The sequence below is a fragment of the Lycorma delicatula genome, chromosome 5 (assembly GCF_047948215.1).
Source record: "Lycorma delicatula isolate Av1 chromosome 5, ASM4794821v1, whole genome shotgun sequence".
Lineage (NCBI taxonomy): Eukaryota > Metazoa > Arthropoda > Insecta > Hemiptera > Fulgoridae > Lycorma > Lycorma delicatula.
Window position 1 is genome coordinate 63,270,573 of NC_134459.1, and position 24,870 is coordinate 63,295,442.

At 29.6% G+C, this 24,870-nt stretch overlaps 1 protein-coding gene across 2 annotated transcripts in view; it reads right to left on the bottom strand.

Annotated features, from left to right (window-relative positions):
• LOC142325027 (insulin-like growth factor-binding protein-related protein 1) overlaps positions 1-24,199 on the bottom strand; it is a 32,942-nt gene extending 8,743 nt beyond the window's left edge. The window contains exon 1 of one of the 2 annotated variants that reach the window (XM_075366279.1): positions 23,904-24,199. In XM_075366279.1, coding sequence (XP_075222394.1) covers positions 23,904-24,176 — 273 coding nt within the window. In that variant the 5' untranslated portion in view covers positions 24,177-24,199. The remainder of the gene's footprint in view (positions 1-23,903) is intronic. The other variant, XM_075366278.1, reaches the window with a different exon arrangement.
• Between the last annotated feature and the right edge of the window lie 671 nt (positions 24,200-24,870).

Sequence of the window (24,870 nt, forward strand, 5' to 3'; positions counted from 1 at the left end):
AAATAATAGAATTTTAGAATAAATTCAGAATTTTTAAAATGGACCGGAGTGCTAGCAGTTCGTCGGGGACCCGGTGGTTTTTTCTTCAATATTGAACCACTTGTTCGAAGGTTGTTTACCCATCGCAATATTGTGTTACTTGAAGGGACACTTGCATTACGATGGATATTATTAAGCTGACGGCGGAAATCTCGCTGAACAGCAGTTACGGATTCGTCATTTCGCACAAAACTGTCATACGCGTACAGGCGTTGGTCTAGCGTCCACGGCTCCATCTCAACGACTAAAATGTAAATGCTATGAACAAAGGAAACGTCAGACACCAGCCACGTGCCCCTCCCACCACGAACGCCCGAGTACAACCCACTTCTAAAACATCTGGTTCCCGTGAATGACTCTGTATATATAAATATATGTATTGGTTATTATTATTATTTTAAGATTATTATTATTATTATTATCATTGTTATTATTATTATTTATTCTGTTTATATGTCTTTAAGGTAATAAATTGCATTTGTAAGAAATTTTTAGTTTGTTAGTCTCTCAATATCCTGGTCAAACTCTAGGCTCAGGATTTAGAGTTGGCTCTAAATCCTGAGCCAACTCAGGGGCTCCTTGGGCCAAGAGGCCTATCCCATAATCGCAGAGTTCACTTCGCTTGCCATTCCCAATTTTCCAAGGGAACTAGCACCCGATTCCTGCAGAGCTTGCTTTGGTTGCCATTCCCATCTACTTAGGGCTTCATCCCCTGGACCCTTGCACTGTATGTTATCCTCATGGTTGTGAGAATAATACTGATAAATAATAATTATAGTATTCAGGCTTTATAGAAACCTTAAAAATAAACTAAATTACAAAAGATAGATTAGTAACTATGGTAACTAAAGTACACACACCTTTAACGATGAAAAATTAATAACATTTCTTTGCTGTTGTGCCAAAAATATAATATTGAAATAAAAGGATTAATCTATTTTTTCCTTAATAAATATCTTTAATGCAAAACTTCATCCTTCTTGGGGCGAAGAAATAATGAATATTTTTAATATCTCAGCTTTTAAGGGAGCTAGGGCTTTGGTCGATGGCTTAAACCTTCCCGGGATAACACAAATATATCCTGCAAATTTGAAAGTAATCTGGCAGTCGGTTCTCATGTGATGCGATAACAATCAAACAGACAAATTTTATATATGTATATACATTTATGAATAACCGTGATCTGTTAGATCGAGAGTTTACCTAATTCATGTAAAAGTTAGCCTTTAACCTACTAACAAATACCCCCGTTTGAATTTTGAAAATCAGACGACTGTTTGCAGAATATAAGAGCTCCTCATTACACCTCTCAAAACAGCACCCCAGAGGCACCCTGTTTGTTACCAGTTGATGGTGATGATTGGTCTAGGCTCCCATGAGGTGCTCGCATACCTCACCACTTCGCCACATAGCCTCACTCGCAGTCCCCCATGGGAAACCCATTATTGATAAACAGAAATTTGTTAAGCTTATTTAATATTATTTTTGTAATATTATTCATTTGACTGATTCATATCTTTTAGTTAAAATCAAGCCCACACAGTGATAGTGAATTACAATTCATTAAAGTTTGTGCTTCAACTAGCTCATCGCTACTACTACACTGTGTTTCAAAATTATGTTACTGCTCAATTGGAATGAATATTTATCCCAGTTTGCAACATCAATGACCAGAAGGCTCGAATACATATCATCCATTCTCCGTGAAATGTGTGTATGAGCTATACATGGTAGTGTTAATTTTCTATTTGCTGAACATGATGGCGAACAAGTTGAAACCAAAACATAAATGATACGTATATGGGAACTTTCATTTTCAATACACATTTCATGACCAGGAACACATCTCCATTTGAGTGGTAACATGATTTTGAAACATTTTGTATATATATTTTTTTTCAAGATGAAATATATCTAATACCGTCTCAATTATGCCAAGAAACATGGGTAAAAATTTGGTTGTGACTGATTGAGTAATTTTTTTGTTTATCCTGAACAAGCAAAAACCCTCTCTTTATATAACAGTATAGAATAGATATAGAGATATCATGTGATACAATTTTTTAATTAAAAAAAATAAAGGTCATGAATGGTTTATTAAAATTGATTCAGAAAGAATAAAAGATTAACAAACAACTACAAAAGATCCTGCATTTATCATATGAGTAAATTAATTCTGCAAATGTATTCAGGGCATTTTTAATTAATTTTTTGTTATCATTGAGAAAATATACATAACATAATACAGGAAAAATTGTCTGTTGAGAAATCCTAATAAACCATCAACTAACAATTAAAAAAAAAAGAAGCCCAAGATATTTATAACATAATTACTGCTGAAATATTTAAGAACATATTAAACAATAACATGCCAATTTACTGAAATTGATTAATTAATATTGTAAGTTATTATTTCTCAATGTCACATTAATTTTATAATTACAATGACAATTAAAATGCACTAGAATAAATAATTATAATCTATTAACAAAATGATAATGAGGACATTCTTCATATCAAATATATGTGAATAAAAGATACTCAAGTCTCTCTCACTCCTTCTCTCTTTCCATGCGCGCACGCGTATTTTTGTTTGTGTGAGGGTGAAAGATTAAAGATAGCAACATTTGCAATAATAATTATGCACAAAAATGCATGTCATAAAATGATATATAGTAATTAAATAACCTACAATTAATTAATGACACTATTGTTTTTCTGCATTTTTTAATATCTAATCATATCATAGTAATTACCATTTATATATTTAATAGAAAAACATTTTCCTTTTCCTCAGAAATATTTTAAATAAAAAATTCATTCTCTTACATCACTTCCAATTTTAAAAAAGGGAGGATATAAGATTGATGATTTTATGAAATCCTATTTACTTTTTTGCCTTAAAAATATCTTAAAAATGTCATATCTAATCAAAACAAAATTTAAAGATGAAATAGAGCTAGCTATTAATTTTATTTTTGTTATGTTTCTGAATAGGCTACACAAGTAATTTTTAATGAGGAAGATGAGATGATGAATGAAGTGCTATATGAAAAATGTTGGTCTCTGTGGGAATTGAACTCAAGACCAGGTGATCTAGAAGACAGAATGAATATAATACCAAATAATGCTTATTTCAATATTTGAATAAAAGGTTTGCATCAGAAGTAACCTCATTTTTCCATGTTGATAAGAACACTATCAATTAACATTGTTCTAGTGTTTTGCTTTTGACGTAGAAACACCTCATAAACAAATGAAACTTCAAAAATAGTATTTTTGGATGTAATTGAAAAGTGTATTAAATTTGAATTGTTTTTTATTAGTCAGCTAACTGTTGTAAATTTGTATTGTTAAATTCAATTGTTTTTTAATGTTAGGTATTTGTGCTTGCTTCTATGAGATGGCTGACAAATTTTAATTCTTTGTTGTTGCTCTGGTGGCACTTTTGCATGCTCAGTGCGTGTTTTACCACCTAGATGTTCTTATCCATGCAGAACTAATACATATATTTTACTCTAAAACCTAGTTATTTCATAAGTGTATGTATATCAGGTGCTGTAACCAAGCAATATTAGATGATATGATACCAGTAATTCCTGAAAACAGTACAGACATTTTCAAGAATAACAGATTCCATGCTAGGCTTATTTGAGGAAGTGAGGAGTGAAGTGTGGGAAACAGTTATTACCTAGGACTCTCTTCACCAAGCCAAATATATTGTGATATATCATATACCAACCTCACCAAAACGCTGGTGATATTCAACTCTACAAACAATGCTTTTACTTTATTAGTTTTAGGTGATGGTTGTATAAGGAATATGTTCACTCTAAGGAATTAAATAGTCTGTATAAAGAAACTATCTAATGCCAATTGTACCTCAAGTGTGTCACAGCCATACGAAAGAATGGGACAGATAGTGTAAAGCAACTAATTAATCTTTCCTTTCAGATGGGAAATGCAAAACATTCACTTACTAGGTAAAGGGTTTACGTAAACAAAATATTTTTTCGGTTTATTATCTTTATTAAAAATTAGTGGTGAAATAAGAAATCAGTAAAGATAAATAATAGAAAGACAGCACTGGCAATAATCATGTTTATTGATAGAATTCAAGGTTGGCAGGTAGGTAAGTCTTGCATCGTTAATATTTTCAGAGTAGTATGATTATATTCCTCATGGCTTTATCAACATTAAATAAAATATAAAGTTATATATATATATTATACGTATATATATATATATATCTTTTTTAAAGTCAATTATAGACTCATATTCCTCTGTACTATTATACAAATATAAATAAATAACTTGATCCATCAAGTACAGAATAAAATTAAATTAGGTAGGATGATACTTACCTTATATCATTTTAAATACACCAGAGTACTTTCATGATTTTCTTGCATCTTCAGTTGATCCAATCTTTTAATTGTTCACATATTATAAATACACAACATTAACAAAATAAAATCTTGATAAATACAATAAAACAAAATTTGTTAAAATTTTGGATATATGTTTATTTTCGTAAACTTTAAAATCAATTCAAATCAAAATAGAATTAAAATTAATTTTTTTTTTTTAAATTTTAAATTTAAGATTTAAAATCAAAATTAAAAGTTAAAATTAAAATTAAGTTAAATGTTAAACATTTTTTATATAAAAATATGTTGTCAATTAATAAAAATATTAATTAAAAGTTAAAATGATAAATATGTTAAAAATGAATGAATATGTGTGTGTGATTTGGCTAGCCAATATTATACGTAATATAAGATAATATATAATATAATGGTAATATATGGAATTTTTAACTTTGTGGATTAAGTTATTTATATATATAAAAACTATAAGCATAACAACAATATTTTTGTCAACTACAGTATTCCTTAATACTTATTTGGTTCTGAGCTAGCTTTCAATCTAAATAAAGTTTCTTCAGAATCTACAGTGGTAATGCTTTATGTTATCATGCCAGTAGATGTGATACTGATATTTGAATTATGTTTTGAAAAATACTTGTTGTTTGATGAGTTACTTTTTTAATGAATTCAAAGAATGTGTGTGACTCTTTATTCATTTAGAATGGTACTTTTTCTTTAAAGAGGTTTGCGGGCCTCAATTGCTATGATCATTTAGCGTGAATGGAATTTATAGCATATGAAAAATGCCATACCTGACCAGATTCAAACACAGGACCTCTGGATGAAAGGCTGAGACACTTCCACTCACACCATGGAATCTGGCATTTAGAATGTTGTTTGCATGTGCTTTTATATTCTGAGTTACTCAAGTGTGCCTAGTTTTTGTCTTTTATTGTTTGTGTAAAATTTTTCATGTTATTATTTGTTACTGATGTCTGTCTGTTGTGGTTGTGTAACTTAATTAAGTGGACATTTTTGTAAAAATAAATTCAAGGTAGAATGATGTCAAATTTAATCACTTCATATTAAAGAATACTGTAATAGATTTAAAAGATGAACTTTCTGATTAGATTTACATGAGGTATTTCTTATGTTTTTTTGAAGGGATCAACACTCTGTTCTCTATGTCATTATGAAAGGCTGCATCCTTTTTTCCTTAGTAGAAATTATTATAGTTATAACAATCAAGGTTAATATGACTATTTATTTTAAATATTACTGAGGTCTACAATACTGATTGCTTAGTAATAAGATCAAACAATACTTAAAATAGAAATTTTTGAAATGTGAACCAAAATTTTTTTAAAAATAAATATTTTTAATAAATTATTTCATAATGACATTCTTGAGACTATCATATCAGTGATTAAAAATAAATTATTTTCATTGCTGACACAATGTTTTTTGTCACATGTAAAATGTGTTCAATGTACGCTTTTGTCACAGACAAAAAACATAGCAAATTCAAACATGTAGTGGACAACATCTTATATTGATTCAAAGAACACAAAAAAGTCCCTCATTTTTCCACTAAATCAGATTTCGCAAATCATTTTATTGAAAAAATCACTAATGCACAAACATCAACAACACAAAGATTTCGCACAAAAGTAGTTATCCTTGAAGCAGTACTTGTGTAACTAAAACTAGATACTCATATAAAAAACAATATTCTAACTGAACAAACAAAATTTAAACTCCATAGGCTTTCTGAAAATATCATAAACAACTAAGATCTTTCAAAACATAATCCAAACATCAGTTCTACACCTAATAGCATAATTAGATAGCTGCTAAAGAGTTTTTCAGCAGTTTCTTCTGTATTGAAGCTTGATTTAAAGTAAAAGCTAACTCAGACTCGGATGAAGTTTTTAAAACTCTCACTTAAATTAAATAAAGTAATACTGTATGTAGTTGATTTAAAAGATGCACTTCCTGGTTAGAGTCACATGTGAGGTATTTCTTACGTTTTTTGAAGGAATCAACACAAGCGACTTTCTATTCAAATATGTGAGATCTGTTTTTGGACATTTTCTTTTATCATAATTTTAGTTAAAAATTTTTACAATAATGTGTAACTAATTGGGAATATCGATGAGTCAGTGTCAACATAATGAAAATAATTGTGTTTACTGATACTGATACTGTAAATTAATTTTTGCCAATTTAATTTTTTGTTTTTTTTAAAATCACAAACAACTAAAAAAAAATTACTATTTTTGTTTATAATTTCTGATCTTTAATTACAATTGATTATTTATTATTTAGCAAGTAAATGATGTATGCATATATTAAGAGTATAAATAAAATTATAAGTTACATCCACTACAAATTTAACTTAACAGTAAAATATAATTACATCATCTGTAAATATATCTTATAATTAATTTTATTTTATTTATTTATTTTTTGAATGGTGATTAATAATTTTTAGATTTTCATACGAAAAAACTTTACATTCTATTTTAAGTTGAATAAGTTTTATAACATAAGTTACAGCAAGAAAATAAGTGGAAAAATTAAAACGTAACAAATTTTTTAAACTGACATCGATCTCCCATAGATTCAAAAAATTTTGTTTAATGTAAAAAAAAAATTGAAAATTAAAAAAAAAATTTGCAATGATTTTTCCAAAATGAACCATTCTTTAAGTTGTTTGTAGGACATCAACTAAATGGTGAGTCCATTCCATCAAGCTAATTTGTTCATAAAAACCCGGCAATAAATTGCATTACTTCCTGACTACGCCAGTCAAGTTATGCAATTCATTTTTGAAAATCAATCATTTTTCGTCATTTTAAGCTCTATTTATAGCTTTAGGATAAAATAATTGCTTTTTATTGAGAAACAATAACCAAATAATTTATGAATCCTTTTTACTTCCTTGTAAGTAAAATAAGTATTGTGATCACGAAATATTTCGGTTTCCAGATTTCAACAGAAATATCCATTTTGACCAACCCTAAATAAATTAGAAATTTGGTAACCTTGCTGTGTTATTCTTGCCCGATGGCGTCATCAGCAGGGTCAGCTAGATCACAAATTTTCGTTAATTTTTTGCCTAATTCTGATAAAAGGTTCGAGGTTTTAAGATTTTTCTATCCTGAGCTTAAGCTTCCCGTTTAAACAACGGCTCACATATTTAACTACTTTTTTTTTGCAAATATCATATTTCTTCACAGTACAAAATAATTTTCTACAAATAAGAGATCTTTTAAATTGTGAATTTTTTCAAGCAAATTGTCTATCAGCTTTGTTTAAAATTAAATTTTTTTCAGTGTTTAAATTTGAAAATTATACTTGTAAATTTTTATATTCGAAATTAAAAAAAAATCTTTCGGTTAAAATAATAAACCTGGAACATGACGATTCGACTGTTTCATTCATTACAATTTTTCTTTTAAAATATTACTTTATAATCATACACTATAATTAATTCTACGTATACAAATACAAGTAATCTTATGATAGGATATTTGATAATATACGATATATCTGTAAGTAAAATAATGAATTCGTTTTTTTTTGCAGCCAAAGTGGCAAAACTGTAAAGTTACTAGTAAACATATGGATATAAGAACAGCTGATTAATATTAGGTATTAATTTTTTTAGTCTATTGTTACCACGTGAGACATAAACAATCTTTTCGTGAAACGAGTTTTTGTTTGCGTTACAAAAATGAGAGATACTAATTATGAGCAACGTTGTGAAATCACGTCTTGTGTTAAACTCGGTGAGAATGCTACTGGTACTTTTTCAAAATCGAAAAGAGCGTATGGAGATGACACTCGTGTCACGAGCCCAAGTTTTTAAGCCGTTTAAAGCATTTTCAGATGGCCGGGAATCAGTTGCGGGCGATCCACGCTCTGTAAGACCGTTAACGCCAAAACGTGACGACAATGTTGAGCGAATCAGAGACTTGATACGATACGACCGGCGATTAACTGTCAGAATGATTGCAGAACAATTGCATTTGAATCATACCACAGTCCATCAAATTTTGACAAACGAATTAGACATGAAAAAATTTGTGCAAAATTGGTCCCAAAAAACCTCACTGTTGAACAGAAAAACAACAGGGTGGAAGTGTGCCGTGATCTTCTAGGGCGAATTGAAACTGATCCTGATTTTCTAAAAAAATGTTATTGTTGGTGATGAATCTTGGATATTTTAGTACGACCTAGAAACAAAACGCCAGAGCAAGGAGTGGCACACTTCAAACTCACCACGTTCCAAAAAAGCAAAAATAAGGAAATCAAAAATCAAAACCATGCTTATTTGTTTCTTCGATATTAATGGCATTTCCATAAGGAGTTTTTGCCTGCAGTGTAAATCAATATGTTTACCGAGAAATTCTTGAAAGACTGCAGAAAAGGGTTGTCCGCATGAGACAAGCCATCAAAAACAACTGGATGCTGCATCATAATAATGCACCTCAACACACTGCACTCTCAATTAATAATTTTTTGGCAAAGAAATACATTCCTGTAGTTCCTCAGTCACCTTATTCACCTGACTAGAGCCCCTGCGAAATTTTACTGTTCCCGAATTTAAAAACACCTCAAAGGACACCATTTTGGAACAGTAGAAAACAAAAAAAAAGAAAACAAAAAATTTGAATGTATAAAAACCAATTTCTAGATTTTTCGATATTCAATCTGGAAAGGGGGTGAAGAAAGGTAAAAAAGGATTGCAAATGTTCTCCATTTCCGATTAGATATATTTATATATAGTGAGATATTCACTAGACTTGGGCTTGCAAATAATCTTTAGATTAATATCTAAAAACCATTTTCTGTTTTTTTCTTTTTTTGAAATTCGGGTTTTTAAGGGATGCGACGGTGTCAACCAACACAGCCACTGCCACTGTTATTGTATCTGCGATGCGGCTGGCTGCACATGCCTTCGGTTACTTGACTAAAAAATACAAAATAATAAAACAATTAGAAACGAATTACGGTCACCGTCTATTGGTGTTTATCGGGTAACGCTAAGAACCGGGAAAAATACATTTTTACCCGTGTAAAGAACGGGTAACAAGCTACAACTATTATTTTTATGATGGTAGTCGACTATTTTTAAATTCGTATTCTTTACATAATTCAGTTTCGGGTTCTGTACTGACCATGCTCTGAAGAAATTACAATACACTGATCGTTTTTATAAATTGACAGGCTTTAATATTTATTTAACATTATTATTCTCACAAGCATGAGTTTAATGAACACAGCGAGGTCCAAGAGACAGAGTCTTCTGGCTAGACGGGAAGAGCGAGCGAAGTGACCCATAACCGGCTAAATGTCCCCTGACCGTGACGGCAAACGCAAGTAACCATATAGCGCAAGTGAAGCCACGACAGGATGCTTATATATATGTATATATTTGTGTGTGTGTGTGTGTGTTGGATGAATTTAAAAAAAAAATATTTTCTTTTGTTATTATTATATTATTAATAATTTTTCCATATTTGACTGTTTTGACAACTTACACAGTTATCAAAGTAAAATCAATCTTCTCACTAAAATAAATACTAAGCATTATCAGGTCCGATTAAAACCAGCCACGATTCTGCAAATAGTTTTATAATCTGCAGATTACAAAAGAATTCAGTTCTTAAAGAAAACTAATGTTGTAATTTTAACTTTTATTAAACTTGAAAGCAAAGGCAAATTATGTCCAATCTATAAGAAGAAATTTTTAAGGAATTTTTTGAGTGAACAAGTTAAATGCTCTTTCACGTTCTCAAGGATTTGTGTGGTTAACAGAGGTGTATTGTGGATTTTGTACATTATCAATCTTACGTAGTTTATGAATCAAGTAAGTTAACGTATTATGAGCTACAGATTGAAAAAATTCAACTTCGCATTTGTATTTCAATGTTTGAAAGTTTCCAAATAAGTTAATTAGAAAACACGCTAATCAGCGAAAAACACACATAATTAACACAAAACAAAAGGAATGGGTACTGAAATAATACTATTGCATTACAAAGTTATTTAAAGTGCAGGTAACAATGAATGCAGTATTATGACAAATAATGAGACATAAAATTTACTCATTTTTACGTTATACACCCTCATTCTAAGGGTTATGTCTTTTTTTTAACAATCATTACAAATTAGTTCGATGATAAAAAGAAAAAAAAAATCCTACTTTAAATAAATTTGTGGTATAAAATGCTGAATTATGATTTATACATTGAAGAATCACGTATAGTAATTCGTAATTTTTGCCTTTTAATTTATAATAATGTTACTAAATATAATTGATACAAATTTGTACCAATAACTTTTCTCATCAAAGAATGTACATTTTTACTTCCTTGTACATAGTAAAGGAAGTATTGTGATCATAAAAAATTTCGGTTTCCAGATTTCAACAGAAATATCCATTTTAACCATCCCTGAATCCATTTTGAGTAGTTTCGGCGTGACGTCTGTACGTACGTATGTATGTATATCGCAAAACTCAAAAACGATTAGCTGTAGGATGTTGAAATTTTGGATTTAGGACTGTTATAACATCCAGTTGTGCACCTTCTCTTTTGATTGCAATCGACTGAACCAAAAGCGTCCAAAAAACCAAAAATCCCTAAAAATCAGGATTTTGGACTTTTTATTAAATGCACTAATAAGCCCTCATTTAGAGCTTTTCAATATCGTAAGATTTTTTACAAAAAAAATATTTATTTATAATTTTATGATTGAATTTTCTAGGAAGGGGTGAACATTTTTTGGATTTTTTTTTCAAAAATTACTGAAGAGTAAGCGCTATTAAAAAATTTAATATAGATTTTAAAAGAATCTTTTAAAAATTAAAAAAATATATATTTTATTACCGCAGACCATTGGAGTACCCACCGGGTTGGTCTAGTGGTGAACGCGTCTTCCCAGATCAGCTGATTTGGAAGTCGAGAGTTCCACCGTTCAAGTTCTAGTAAAGTCAGTTATTTTTACACGGATTTGAATACTAGATCGTGGGTACTGATGTTCTTTGGTGGTTGGCTTTCAATTAACCACACATCTCAGGAATAGTCGAACTGAGACTGTATAAGACTACACTTCATTTGCACTCATACATATGATCCTCATTAATCCTCTGAAGTATTATCTGAAAGGTAATTACCGGAGGCTAAACAGGAAAAAGAAAGAAGACCATTGGAGTGGGATGGGCAAAAAATCTATCGATGTGGAAAATAGAGATGCAAAAAACTAAAAATTAAATATTTTTGGTAATTTGTGATCTTGATAAAAAAAATTCCAACTTTTTGATAGTGTCCCAGTTTCAAAAATTTCAAAGATTTGAAATTTTATTTCGGCCTCAATACCCTTACTCATTTTTCCAATTTTTGCAAAAATTTAATACACTATTTTCCCTAAAAGTAGTACCCGTCTAGAAAATTTGAAGAAAATACATTCTTACGCACAAACATCCGTCTGACTAAAACAAATTTTTGGACTTTGGAGTAATAAATAAAGAAAAAACTTTCGCAGATTATTTACAGTTTATTTAAATTTATATTTTGTCAAGAAAAATTTTTTAATATGTCCTTAAGACACAAAATTTAAAAAAAGACCAATTTTTGTAAAATTTGTTTTTGACCGATCAATGTAATTTTCCGCGTTACAGCTGTAACATCATATATCACTTTATCGGAGGGGGGGAGAAACTAAAAAAGTGCGTTCCGAAAAATATATTTTCATTATTTATTTAAGAAAATATTACTTTGGTTCTTGTAGTCTACATCAGCTTAAAATGTTAAAATACGCGTGTTTATAAAAAAAAATGATGTCAGATGATAACGAGTGACTGAAGAAGGGAGGTCATGAATCTCTTCCTTGATAGTGGGTCGATATCTCTATAAATTACTTATTAATTAATTAATTAAAAGCGTCATTTATTTTTGTTGCTTTCCATTAGATTATAAAATACAATTAGACTACATCGTAGAAAGAATTTAAGGAAATGATAATACTAAATTTAAAAATATGTAATCTTATTATATATATTCGCTTAAAAAAAAGTTAGTATACAGTCCACGTAATAAAAAATAATCACAACATTATAAATAGATCAAGCCTTTATAAATGACAATTATTAAATTAGTGTTTAATACTATGATAATTTACATATATATAAAAGAAAGAAAATTAATCAAGTAAACAACAATGCGTGGGCAATGCATCGACACTTGCGCATGCATGTGCGTATCACGATTACATCGCGGAAACTGCTATCAAGCTTTTATTTTGATTTATTCGTTGCTTTTTCGTCAAGCGACTTATAAAAAGCAACTATTGTAACAATAAAAAAATAACAATTATTTTCATTTAATAACTAATAAATTTACTCATTTATTTAAAACTCAACAATCATGTTGCGTGTACAAATGTTAATATACTAAGAGTAACAATTAGTGTAGGCTTATCTGCGTTATTAACAACACTGTTTCTCTCTCTTTTTACTTCCTTGTACAAAGTAAAGGAAGTATTGTGATTGCTAAAATTTTCGGTTTTCTGACTTCAACAGAAATATCCATTTTGACTATCCCTGAATCCATTTTGACTAGTTTCGGCGTGACGTCTGTATGTATCTCGCATAACTCTATGGATTTAGGACTGTTGTAACATCTAGTTGTGCACCCCCCCCTTTTTTGATTGCAATCGACTGAACCAAAAAAACCCAAAATCCCCAAAAATTTGGATTATGGACGTTTTCTTAACTGCAGTAATAAGCCTTTATTGAGAGTTTTTCAACAATATATATAAAAATGGTACTTATTTTCATTAGTTCAAGAGTTATAGCCAAATAAAATTTTTTAATTAATGAAATATTTGGATCTTACAAGAGAAGGCATATCGGTTCGAATCAAACTTCATCTCCTTTTTTTTAAACTTGATTTTTAAATATATTGATTTATTAATAATTATTAAACCGTGATTATAAAAAAAAAATTATAATAAATTATTATTGATTTGGTGAAACATCTGATTATTTAATATACGTTGAAAATTATAATTTAGAATCGTATTATTTTGGATTTTCTAGTTTGATTTCTGTTTAATTTTATCTACATTAAAGTTAACTAGTGACTGAAAAATAGACCCTCACAAGAACAACATGTACACTGAGGCGTACATCCGATCTTTAATAAACTGCAAAAATTCTTATCTTTTAGTTCATTACTCCTCTGATACTGTCGGACAATATTCTCCGTAAGTCGGAGATGATCCATCATTTCGTTTATTTGTTTTTTGTTGCCAATCATTTAATCGCTTTTTGCTTTGATATAATTCTTCTGATCTTAATTTGTGTATACGTTCTCTAGTATTCAAATTTTCTCACTCTTTATATTCATCATCTTCTCTTAATGTTTTTATTCTTTCTTTGTTTGCAACATTTTCTTCGTGTTTATTTATTTTTTTTTTGTTTGCAACATTTTCTTCCTTTTTTCGTTTTCATTTTTTTTTAACTTTTTTTAATTTAAATATATTGATTTATTAATAATTATTCTCAGATTGTAAAGAAAAAAATTTACAATAAAGAATAATTCAATAATAACAATTAAAATATGAAAAAAATCAGAATTTATTAGTGAAATAAAATTTTATGTACTTTTAAAAATGTATATACGCAATTTAATAGGCGTACAAGAAAGTCATGTAGTGTCCACATCAGATTTAAAAAAAATTATTTCATATCAGAGGGTTTTGTTATCTGAATAAATTAGTTCTTGAATTATTGATTAAAGTGCACATTATAAAGACCCTTAAATCATAAAAAGGCAGGTTTTGGTAAATTGCTGGTTCAGCTGAACAGAATAACTAGATCCCAAAATTTAAATTTAATCTAAGTTTGGTGTTGATTACCAGAAAGATCAAAATTCTACGTTGTATTGGATTTATGGTCTTAGCCTGAAATTTTAGTTTGTTCTAAAAAGAAAAAATGAGAATGAAACACGAATCGTTACAGTTAATACACGAATTTCATGTGCTTTGTTTTAATCGGTATAGTTATATATGATTGAAAAAGTGGAAGATATAATGAAGAGTTACTGATGCCAGAAAGGTAGCGTCAACATTTTGTTAGATAACATTTTTGAATTTGATTTGAAAGTTTAGTGATCGCTTCAATATGCTATACTTGGCAAGTTTAGATGGTTTAAATTTGTTTTATAATTTATGATTTTATGTGGGAACACGTAGTTGGCTACTTTCCCGAGCTCATCAAAACAACTGTTCAAATATACATCTCGGTTATTATATGTTTGCTTCCTGTGATTTTACGTCAAGCAATCAGATGTACCAGCTGGCATCTATCCGATAAACACGCTAACACCAACATCATTGATGAAGCTTTCTTGAAAAAGGCGTTGCGACTTGAAAATGCAGAAATATCTTTCAATCGGATCCTATTTTAATTGGGCGAAAGTCGTTAGAAATATATGGATTTTCATCAGCTAACTGATTCACCCATCGATTATTAGAAATATGGTGAACGGTACAGATAATTTTTTTCTAACTTGTAAAATAAAATTTTCAAGTAGTTGTCAGATAAAAATATTTGGAAAGAGTATTTAAAAAAGTGTTATTACAGATTAAAAAAAAAAAAATAATAATAACGACGATACTCTTCCTTGACAAATTTCAAAATGGGGTTCGTTTCAATTTTTCAATCTTAAATATCTTAGGAATTAGTAGAAATCCGACGACAAACAACAGAGTTATTGCAAATGGTAGGCCTCAACCGGATATGGTGGCCATCTTGTTTTTTACTTCCTCATACAAAGTAAAGGAAGTATTGTGATCGCGAAAAATTTCGGTTTTCAGATTTCAACGGAAATATCCATTTTGACCATTCCTAAATCCATTTAGACTAGTTTCAGCGTGACGTCTGTACGTATGAATCTCGCATAACTCTCTCGATTAGCCGTATAATGTCGAAATTTTGGATTTAGGAGTGTTGTAACATCTAGTTGTGCACCTCCCCTTTTTATTACAATCGACTGGACAAAAAGTGTCCAAAAAAGCCCAAAATCCCCCAAAAATTGGATTTTAGACTTTTTCTTAACTGCAGTAATCAGCTCTCATTGACAGCTTTTTAACGATATATCATATAAGTGGTACTTATTTTCATTGGTTCCACAGTTATAGGAATTATAATTTTTGTTAATGAAATATTTCAAACGTACAAGGGGAAGGCACATCGGTTCGAATGCGACTTAATTTCCTTTTTTCATTTCTTTTTTTAATTTTAATATATTGATTTATTAATAAATATTAACCTCTAATTGTAAAAAAAATGTGTATATGTAATTTAATAGGGATACAAGGAAGTCGTGGTGTACACATCAGATTTTTTGTTATCGTGACTCACTTGATAACTAAATCAAATTTTCTGATTAAAATTGGTAAAAATTCAACATTAAATATATTTAATAATAATTATTGAAGCTCTTCTACAGGTGATAACCAATGAAGAATTGCATTCAGTCAGTAAATTCAGTTTAATCAAACTGAATTGCATTCAGTTTAGTTAATCAACAAGTGTGCCCATAACTTGAGTGGATGTCTAACATTCTTTTTACAGACGAGACATCTTTTATTAAGGTTGGTTTAAATAACTTCCGTAAGCGACATGTTTGGTGTGAGGAAACTCCTCATGAAGTATTTCAAGCAGGAAGTCAACACAGGTTTTCTCTAAATGTTTGGGGAGAAATCTACATGAATAAGCTAATCGGTCCTTTCTTTTTGCCATATAGATTGACAGGTGACTCATATTTGAAATTCATAACAAATGAGCTACCTGAACTTCTAGAGAACGTTCCTTTGCAAAACACAATGAACATGTGGTGCACGCATGATGGTGCGCCTGCCCACTTTGCAATTGGTGTCAGGGAAAAGTTAACTGACCGTTTTCAAGGAAGGCGGATTGGTCGGGGCGGTCCCATTCGTTGGCCTACTCGCTTCCCAGATCTAAACCCATTAGACATTATCTATGGGGACATACCTTTACATGTCCCTAAGAGACTTTTCTCTTGTTTATTCAACACCAATTTTCGATGTTCATCAGTTGGAGGATAGAAGTGTCCGCTCTTTTCAAACAGTAAGAGAGCAGCCAGGAATTTTTGAGCGTGTACGTCAGTCACTAAACGTGTAGGTTGTTGTGTTAGAATGAATGGAGATCCCATTGAACATTTGTTGTGAAAAAAAACTAAATTTTACATGCTCTTACAATAATTATTATTAAATATCTATAACGTTGAATTTTTAGTAATTTTAATCAGAAAATTTGGTTATCAAGTGAGTCACGATAATAAAAAAAAGGCCATATCAGTTGAGGACTACTTTTTGAACAACTCTGTTGTTTTTAGCAGGATTTTTACGAATAAGGTGTCGTTTTGTTAACGAAAAAGTGCTTCATAAGTTTTATAATGCAACACAATTTGATAAATTAATAATTCCTAAAATATTTAAGATTGAAAAATTGAAACGACCGCCATTTTGAAATTTGTCAGAGTATCGTTATTTTTTCCTATTAAAAAATGTTAGTCTTGAAAAATCATTTTTTCTTAAACAAAATAGCGGACAGGCAGAAAAATATGCGTTTTCAGACCTATGTTCACTGGACGTATTTTCTTCAGTATGTTAAGTACAATCACTTCCTAGAGTTTGGTCTCACCTTTTAAGGAGACCTGTATATATATATATTTTTTCCGAAATAATTATGAGAATTTTATAACGCGTAGCGGAAGATTATGCAACACGTCAGAACAATGTTTCTGACTTGCAAAACAATACTTTTAAATTCTTAGCCCGATGTATATTTACTGAAGCGTGACTAAATGATTTATTCTAGCGAGTAGTAGACTACGCATCATTTTCACCCGCATAGTCTTCTGGTATACGATATAACGAAATAAATCTTAATATCAAGTGGAATCTAAAAATAATTTCATTATGACGTGTTAAAAAATCATAAATTTGTTTCGAATTAAAATCAAGTTTCAAAAAAAGATAAGATTTTCAAAAAATAGATAAGAGTTTGTGATAGTTCATGAATAAGTTTTCAAACTCTTTCTCAATCTTGTTAGTCATTATGTCTGGTTAAAAAAAATTGTAAAAAGATTTAAATATTATTTAGAATTTCTGTTGCCTTAAGGCAATTGTAGACTTATAGAGGTGGTAATCCCTACATAATTCTCTAGAAAGTTCTAGAAAATCACACCATACGAAATCATATAGTTTTTTTATATTAATAATAACTATAAATTTTCTGTGTAAACCAAACGCAAACTGCCACAAGCAAGCATAAGAAAATTAACAGAAAAAAGAATCAAATGCGGTTCTAATAATTACATATATTCTCAATAATATTTTTCTAGAATTTAGAGCCTTATAGCGAAATATAAATAGTAAGAGAAAGGCAAAAAGGAAGAAATGTGGTGGTGCAGGAAGACGTTGGAAATAAAGGGATTTTAAGATTAATCCTGAGGAGAGAAATGCGTACAAGAACCTTGTAAACAGACAAAATTTAGTGGTTGGACATATACTGAGACATCCAGGATATAAGAATGTATAGAAGGTAAAGCTATAGATGAAGAAAAACATAGAATAGATTAATCATATAATTGGGCTGTAATAAATAAATAGGCTGCAATAAATATTTTGAAATTAAATAGTTAGCAAAGAACAGAAAGGAGTAGAAGTAGCATCAAACCAGTCAAATTACCGATGAAAATATTTTTTTTTTTACTCTTTCTGTTAGGACATAGTTATGATGGATGCCAATTTTGTAGGCCTGTTCCTTCTGCCGTAAGCATAATGTCTGTAACTGGAAAAAGTCAGATTTATTGAAAATTTAAATATTTATAATTTAATATTTAAATGAAATGCTGTTTCACTTCATTTTATATTTCACGAAAAAATCTGGACAATTTCATTGTTAAGTATCGAAAAAATGAGTTACGAGGGTTGTTCGGAAAGTTCTAGACTTGACGAAGAAAACAGGAGATTTTTCAGAATTTTTTATTTTTCAACGTCGTCACCTTGCAATTCGATGAATTTAGATCAATGACTTTTAAAATTATTAATATCCTCGGTATAGTGTGATTTGTGCAACTCTGCAAAATAAGCGGTTGCCTCAGCTTTGACTTCATTATTTGAAGTGAATTTTCGTCCGGTGAGCCATTTCTTCAAGTTTCGGAAGAGGAAGTAATTGCTGGAATCTAAATCCAGCGAATATAACACATGTAGAAGCACTTCAAAGCGTGGGTCATGGTTTTGTAATAACAATCTGAGACGTGTGTTACGGCGCATTGCATAGTGGATGATCACTCTCTTTTTGGTCAGATATAGATGTTTAGCCTGAACAGCACCCTTAAATCGGTTCATTAGTGAAGCATAACGCTGTCCGGTGATAGTCCTGATTTTTTTCAGATAGTCTATATGCACTACACCGTGAGAATCCCAAAATTTTGTAACTATGACGTTTTCTGTAGATTTTCACTTTCTTTGAAGCAAATTTCACCTGGTTCCACCCACTGTTTGATTTCTGGAGTGTAATGGTGAATCCATGTTTCACCTACTTTTATAAAACGTCGAAGAAACACAGCGTAATTGGGTTTAAATAAGTTTTAAACACCATCGAGAAGTGTTCAGTCGAATGCGTTTTTGGTCGCATGTTAACAAACGCGGCACCTATCGAGCAGAAAGTTTTTTTCATAACCAAAACATTGTATAGAATGTATTGGAGACGGTCTATCGACATGCTTGTGATTGTCAGAAAGCTCTCCTACCACCAGTCGGCGATCATTTAATACGGCATTGCGGATTTTTGTGATGATTTTGTCGGTCGTATGTTTTTTGGGTTCCGTTTAGATTCAGTAGCTCACCTTTTACCGTAGAGAACAAAGGGGAAGAATATTTAAAGTGAAATATAACTGTTTTCGTATGATCGTTGGGATTAAACCTTTTAAAATGAAGTACTCTGTTTTCAAAGGTAAAACAAAGTACCTGTTTATACCTAAAACAGTTTGAACTTCAATTTAATCCATTTTTCAGAAACTCTCAAATCTTGTATGTTTTACTCGGTCGCCAAAAACAATTAAACAAACTCACCCGTCTGAAACTTCACAGCACTCCGTGTAAATACCACAAATATCGGTCAGTTGGCTATACTTGCGCCATCTCTGTGTCAGGCCCAGAACTTTCTGAAAGATCTTAGTATTTAACATAATTATTCTTGGAAATGTACAGGCTTATCTTAATGTCTATATCTGTATTTTTAATAACAATATAAATATAACGGTCTTAGAAAAATATATAATTAGTCTTTAGCGGGTTAACGATTAAAAAAGATATTCAAAGCTTTTTAGCTAATCTTTTTTTTATTTCTGCATTACTTCAATTTTACTTCGATATAATTCTTCGAATTTAACATTATATAATTAAAAAGTTAAAGTTCGGTAAACCATTATAATCTGTGTAAAAATACTATTCACTGTTAAAAAAAACCTGTAGTGTTTGAAATATCTAATTAAAATTATATAAAAATAAAAACGTTTGTTAATTAAAAATTCTTACGTTATGGTAAAACGGCTTTTAAAGATGAATTTTTCGATTCAAAATAAATGATTTTGTTTGGTAATACACAGAATTATCACTTAAAAACAAAAATAAAGACTGTTGAAGGTTTAATTTGAAGATTAAATTAAGTTTCGCGTAATTATATTCGAACTATGAAATGCACTGGCAATATGTATGTGGTACTGTAACATCGTAACAGCTGCTGCTTGTGTTATTGAAAAAAAGTACTCTCGTCTCATTCTTATGAACCGTTCTAATGCAAGAGATAAAAAAAAAAAAATTGAAAATTATTTATAACTAAGCGTAAAAAGTAAAAGGACATTAAGGCGTCCTCTACCCCTTTCACTGAATCAAAAAATACACTATTTATTACACTAATAAAAAAGAGATCTTTTTATTAAGAATAATTGACAAGAATTATGAAATAATTAGATCTTTTTATTAAAAAAATGTTAATTATAATTAAGTTTGTTTCCTTTTAAACTTTAAGTACATTTTTTTAAAAATATTACTTCCTTGTACAAAGTAAAGGAAGTATTGTGTCGCGAAAAATTTCGGTTTTCAGTTTCAACAGAAATATCCAATTTGACCATCCATGAATTCATTTTGACTAGTTTCGGCGTGACGTCTGTACTTACGTATGCATCATTTATGTACGCACGTTTCTCGCATAACTTAAAAACGATTAGCCGTGGGATGTTGAAATGCAATTAGGACTATTATAGCGTCTAGTTGTGTATCTCCCATTTTGATTGCGATCGACTTTACCAAAAGTGTGCAAAAAAGCCCAAAATCCCCCAAAATATGGATTTTGATCTTTTTCTTAACTGCAATAATAAGCCCTCATTGAGAGCTTTTCAACGATGAGTCATAAGTTTGGTGAAACATCTGATTATTTAATATTAATTGAAAATTATATTTTAGAATTGTATTATTTTTGGATTTTATAGTTTAATTTCTGTTTAATGTTATTTAATTATTCTGGAATTTCTTTTTAATTTTATTAATATTAAAGTTAACTACAGAGTGACTGAAAAATAGACCCTCACTAGAACAACATATATAGAGGCACTCGTGCCCGGTCTTTAATAAATTGCAAAAAAATTCTTATCTTTTAGTTAATTACATCTCTGATATATTCAGACAATATTCTCCCTAAGTCGGAGTTGGTCATCATTTTGTTTGTTTTTTGTTGCAAATCATTTAATCGCTCTTTGGTTTGATATAATTCTTCTGATCTTAATTTGTGTATACGTTCTCTAGTTTTCAATTTTCTCTTTTTTATATTCATCATCCTCTCTTAATCTTTTTATTCTTTCTTTGGTTTTAACATTTTCCTCTTCTTTATATTTATCATCTTGTCGTTTTTTGAGATATATTTCTTCATGTTAACTTTTTCCTGGATGATTTTTTCTTTTTCATTTTTGATTATTCACCAAATAATCCAAAAATAAAAACTGAATATTTTACACCGTAAGGTTGAAGTTAACATTTGTAACCAGTATACAGGAGTTCATTAAACGGAATAGTATAATTATTATTAACTTTTTTTATTTACACGACACACCAGAAATCTGAAACTTTTGTTAATCAGCAACTTACTAAGATACGAATAATACTGATCTATATTATGAGTAATAAAGGGACTTTTACTCTATCCTAATATTTTGTGTAAGATTGTTGAATTAATAATTGTAATATTTATTGTTAATAAAAACTAATATTTCAGCAATTGTGTAACTGTCCACTTTATTAAAGAATTGGAGGATCAAATCTCATTTTCAAATGAAATAAGATAAGTTTAAATGAAGTACAACAAAAAATGTGTATATGTAATTTTATAGGCGTACAAGAAAGTCATGTGATGTCCGTTTAAATGAAGTACAACAAAAAATGTGTATATGTAATTTTATAGGCGTACAAGAAAGTCATGTGATGTCCACATCAGATTTTTTAATAATCGGAAACTGGTGGTGGTTTTTCACTGGTATAATAAAAATACTAATGAAAATTCTGACTGAAGTTAAAAATAAATAATTAAAAAGCAATGAAATATCTGGTATAAATTTCGGGGAAAAAATTCTAAATAAGCTTTTGTAACATATTTTTAACTTTGAAACAAAAAAAAATTATTAACTTGACTAAAACTTTAAGAAAATATTTGCGAATTATAATTGTTTAAAATGGTTACAACAATTAAAATACATTTTTTGAACATTTTTAAGCGCTTTGAAAAAATTATAAATACATCTTAAAAACGCTTTTATTTATAGACTAAAACGTTTAGTTGAATAAGATAATTTTTGAATGTGTTACAAACGGGTCGAATACATAAGCTTTGAATGATGCAACGTTGAGATTACAAATCTCCTATAAATGCAACCACGTGTTTTGGGTTTGAAACTGTTTTACTGGGTTTGTTTCAAACTGGGTTTGACCTGAAGTGTTAGTTTTGAGAAATGTATTAAAAAAAAAATAATGAAAGGATCTTTTGGGTTTTTAAAAATAATGTAAGAATTGATTATTACTTATATGATAATTAATTTTATAATTTTTAGCTTCGTTGTTGTAATGCCGTTCATAAGAAATAAAATCAAAATGGTAAAGTACGGATAAATAATTAACCAGACATTTTTTGAACATTCCCCAAAATTTGATGAGTTATTGTACCGAAAATATTGGTGACATGACAAATTTTTTAAGTAACATTTGTTCTAACCGCTGTGAAGGAGAAACTGTCTTGGTTCTGTACAAGATTCCGTATGCCTATTAGAATCTTATAAAGAAAATTGTCTTGATATTTAGGCCTATCCATAATACCTTATATCGGAACAGTATAGACATATTTTCAAAAATAAAATTACGTTGAGAATTATTACTAAAGTTTTTTTTCACAATACTTTTCCGTCCTTCAAAACTAACTGACCAACTTGAACGCTGCACTTTGCACTTTGTGATTGAGTTAAAATTTTTTTTCTGTTTCGCACTGATAAAATAGTGATTACATTTTTAATTCCGTAAGGGTAGTTATAGTTTACTAAAAGGTTTAATAATTTTGATAATTTGAAAATGTAAAGTTAAAAAATGAAATCTTTTTAATTGTGACATAAGTTTCACTTCTCCTAACAGTTTTTTGTAATTCAGGGACAACTTTTTGATAGTTTCAATTATTAAAAAGTAGAACTAATTCGAAAAAAAGTAATTTGGAAAAAGTACACATAAGATATACTTTTTCTTAGTTCACCTTTTTATTTCAAGTTTTAAAACTAGTATTTCATTAAATTAAAACATTTTTAAAAAGATCTTACCTTTCAAAACAATTTAAAAAAAGTGCAAAGGGTTTCCTTGAGTAGAAACAATTTAATAATATTGAAATTATGTACAGTAATAGAACGGCTGATTTTAAAAATAAATCACATATAAACTTCTTTGGTCGAAACACAGTGTAAAGTTTAAATCTTAAATCTATCAAAAACGTTTTTGGAACTATAAACTACATTCAAAAAATTAAAAAAAATATATGTAAAATGAAAAAGATAAAATTTTATGTAATGGATCTCAGTTTTGATTCTTGATTATTGTTGACTAATTATATAAACGCGCGCCAGCGAACAAAATAAAAGAAAAAAATGACTGATGAGGTTGGCTGTGTATATATATGAGCTGTAAAATACAACATGTACATACATATACATGCTCTTAAATAAGATTTTTAGGTAATTAAATAACATTTTCGAACTATTTAAAAAATTATAATAATTAAAATAAAAAAGTATCAGAGAAAAAACTAATGAAGAAAGTTCATCCTATTAAATTAAGAAACGAACAATTAAAAAACATACTTACAGGACTATCTTCTGACGGTTCAACACTGCAGTAATGGGCTTCAGCGCAATAACCAAATTTTTTATAAGCTGGATCTGATAAACTCTGATTGTAACAAAGCTCACCACGTGCAAGCCCACAACGTCCGATTGGACAACATTCACACGGGTCTGGAACAACACCCAGTAAACATTCAGCTGCTGATTTTGGACAGTGTAATTTCTCACAAGGTGGACAAGCCGTGACATAAACAAGGCTTATGGCAAAAATAGTTAACAGTAATAGGCGCTCCATTATGCCGTTATAACTCGCTCAGCTAACGTTCACGTACTTTTATGTAGACCGACTAAAATATCCCTACTTCACAATAAATTTCCCTTTTAATTATTTTTTAAAATTCACTTTTACTAAAAAAACAAATAGTCCAGGCGGTATCTGTTTTAAAATGGGCCTATTTCGACTCTTTCTATAGGATCACTAATTTTGCATTAATGTCTCCGGAATATCATCAGAAATGATTATTTCGTTATGTGCCAGTTGAAAAAAGGTGTACTTAAAAGTTTTGTTAAACAAAATGTATAAAAATCGTAAAAATATCCATTTTTCTCCTATTTTCTTACGTAATTCGATAACTGTTCATTTTAGAGAAAAAATCAAGAGAGAAAAAAGTTTTGTTGTTAAATTTTACGCACAATATCTTCAGTTGCAAATCGAGTAATACGTTATTATTGATGCAAATATAGTAACAGCTTTCAAAAAAATGAAAAAAACAAGATTTTTCGGGAATTATTTTTGAGTACTTATATTATAAATAGGATCTTCAGATTTTGCCTCAAAAAACTTTTTTGTATGATAAAGCAACACACCGAATTTGAAAAAAAAAATCGGTTTGACAGTTTTTGCACAATAATTTTGCAATCCAGATTGAAAAAAAAAGAATGCCATTTTTCCAAATTGTGGTGAGCCTGAAATAAAATCTCTAGATACT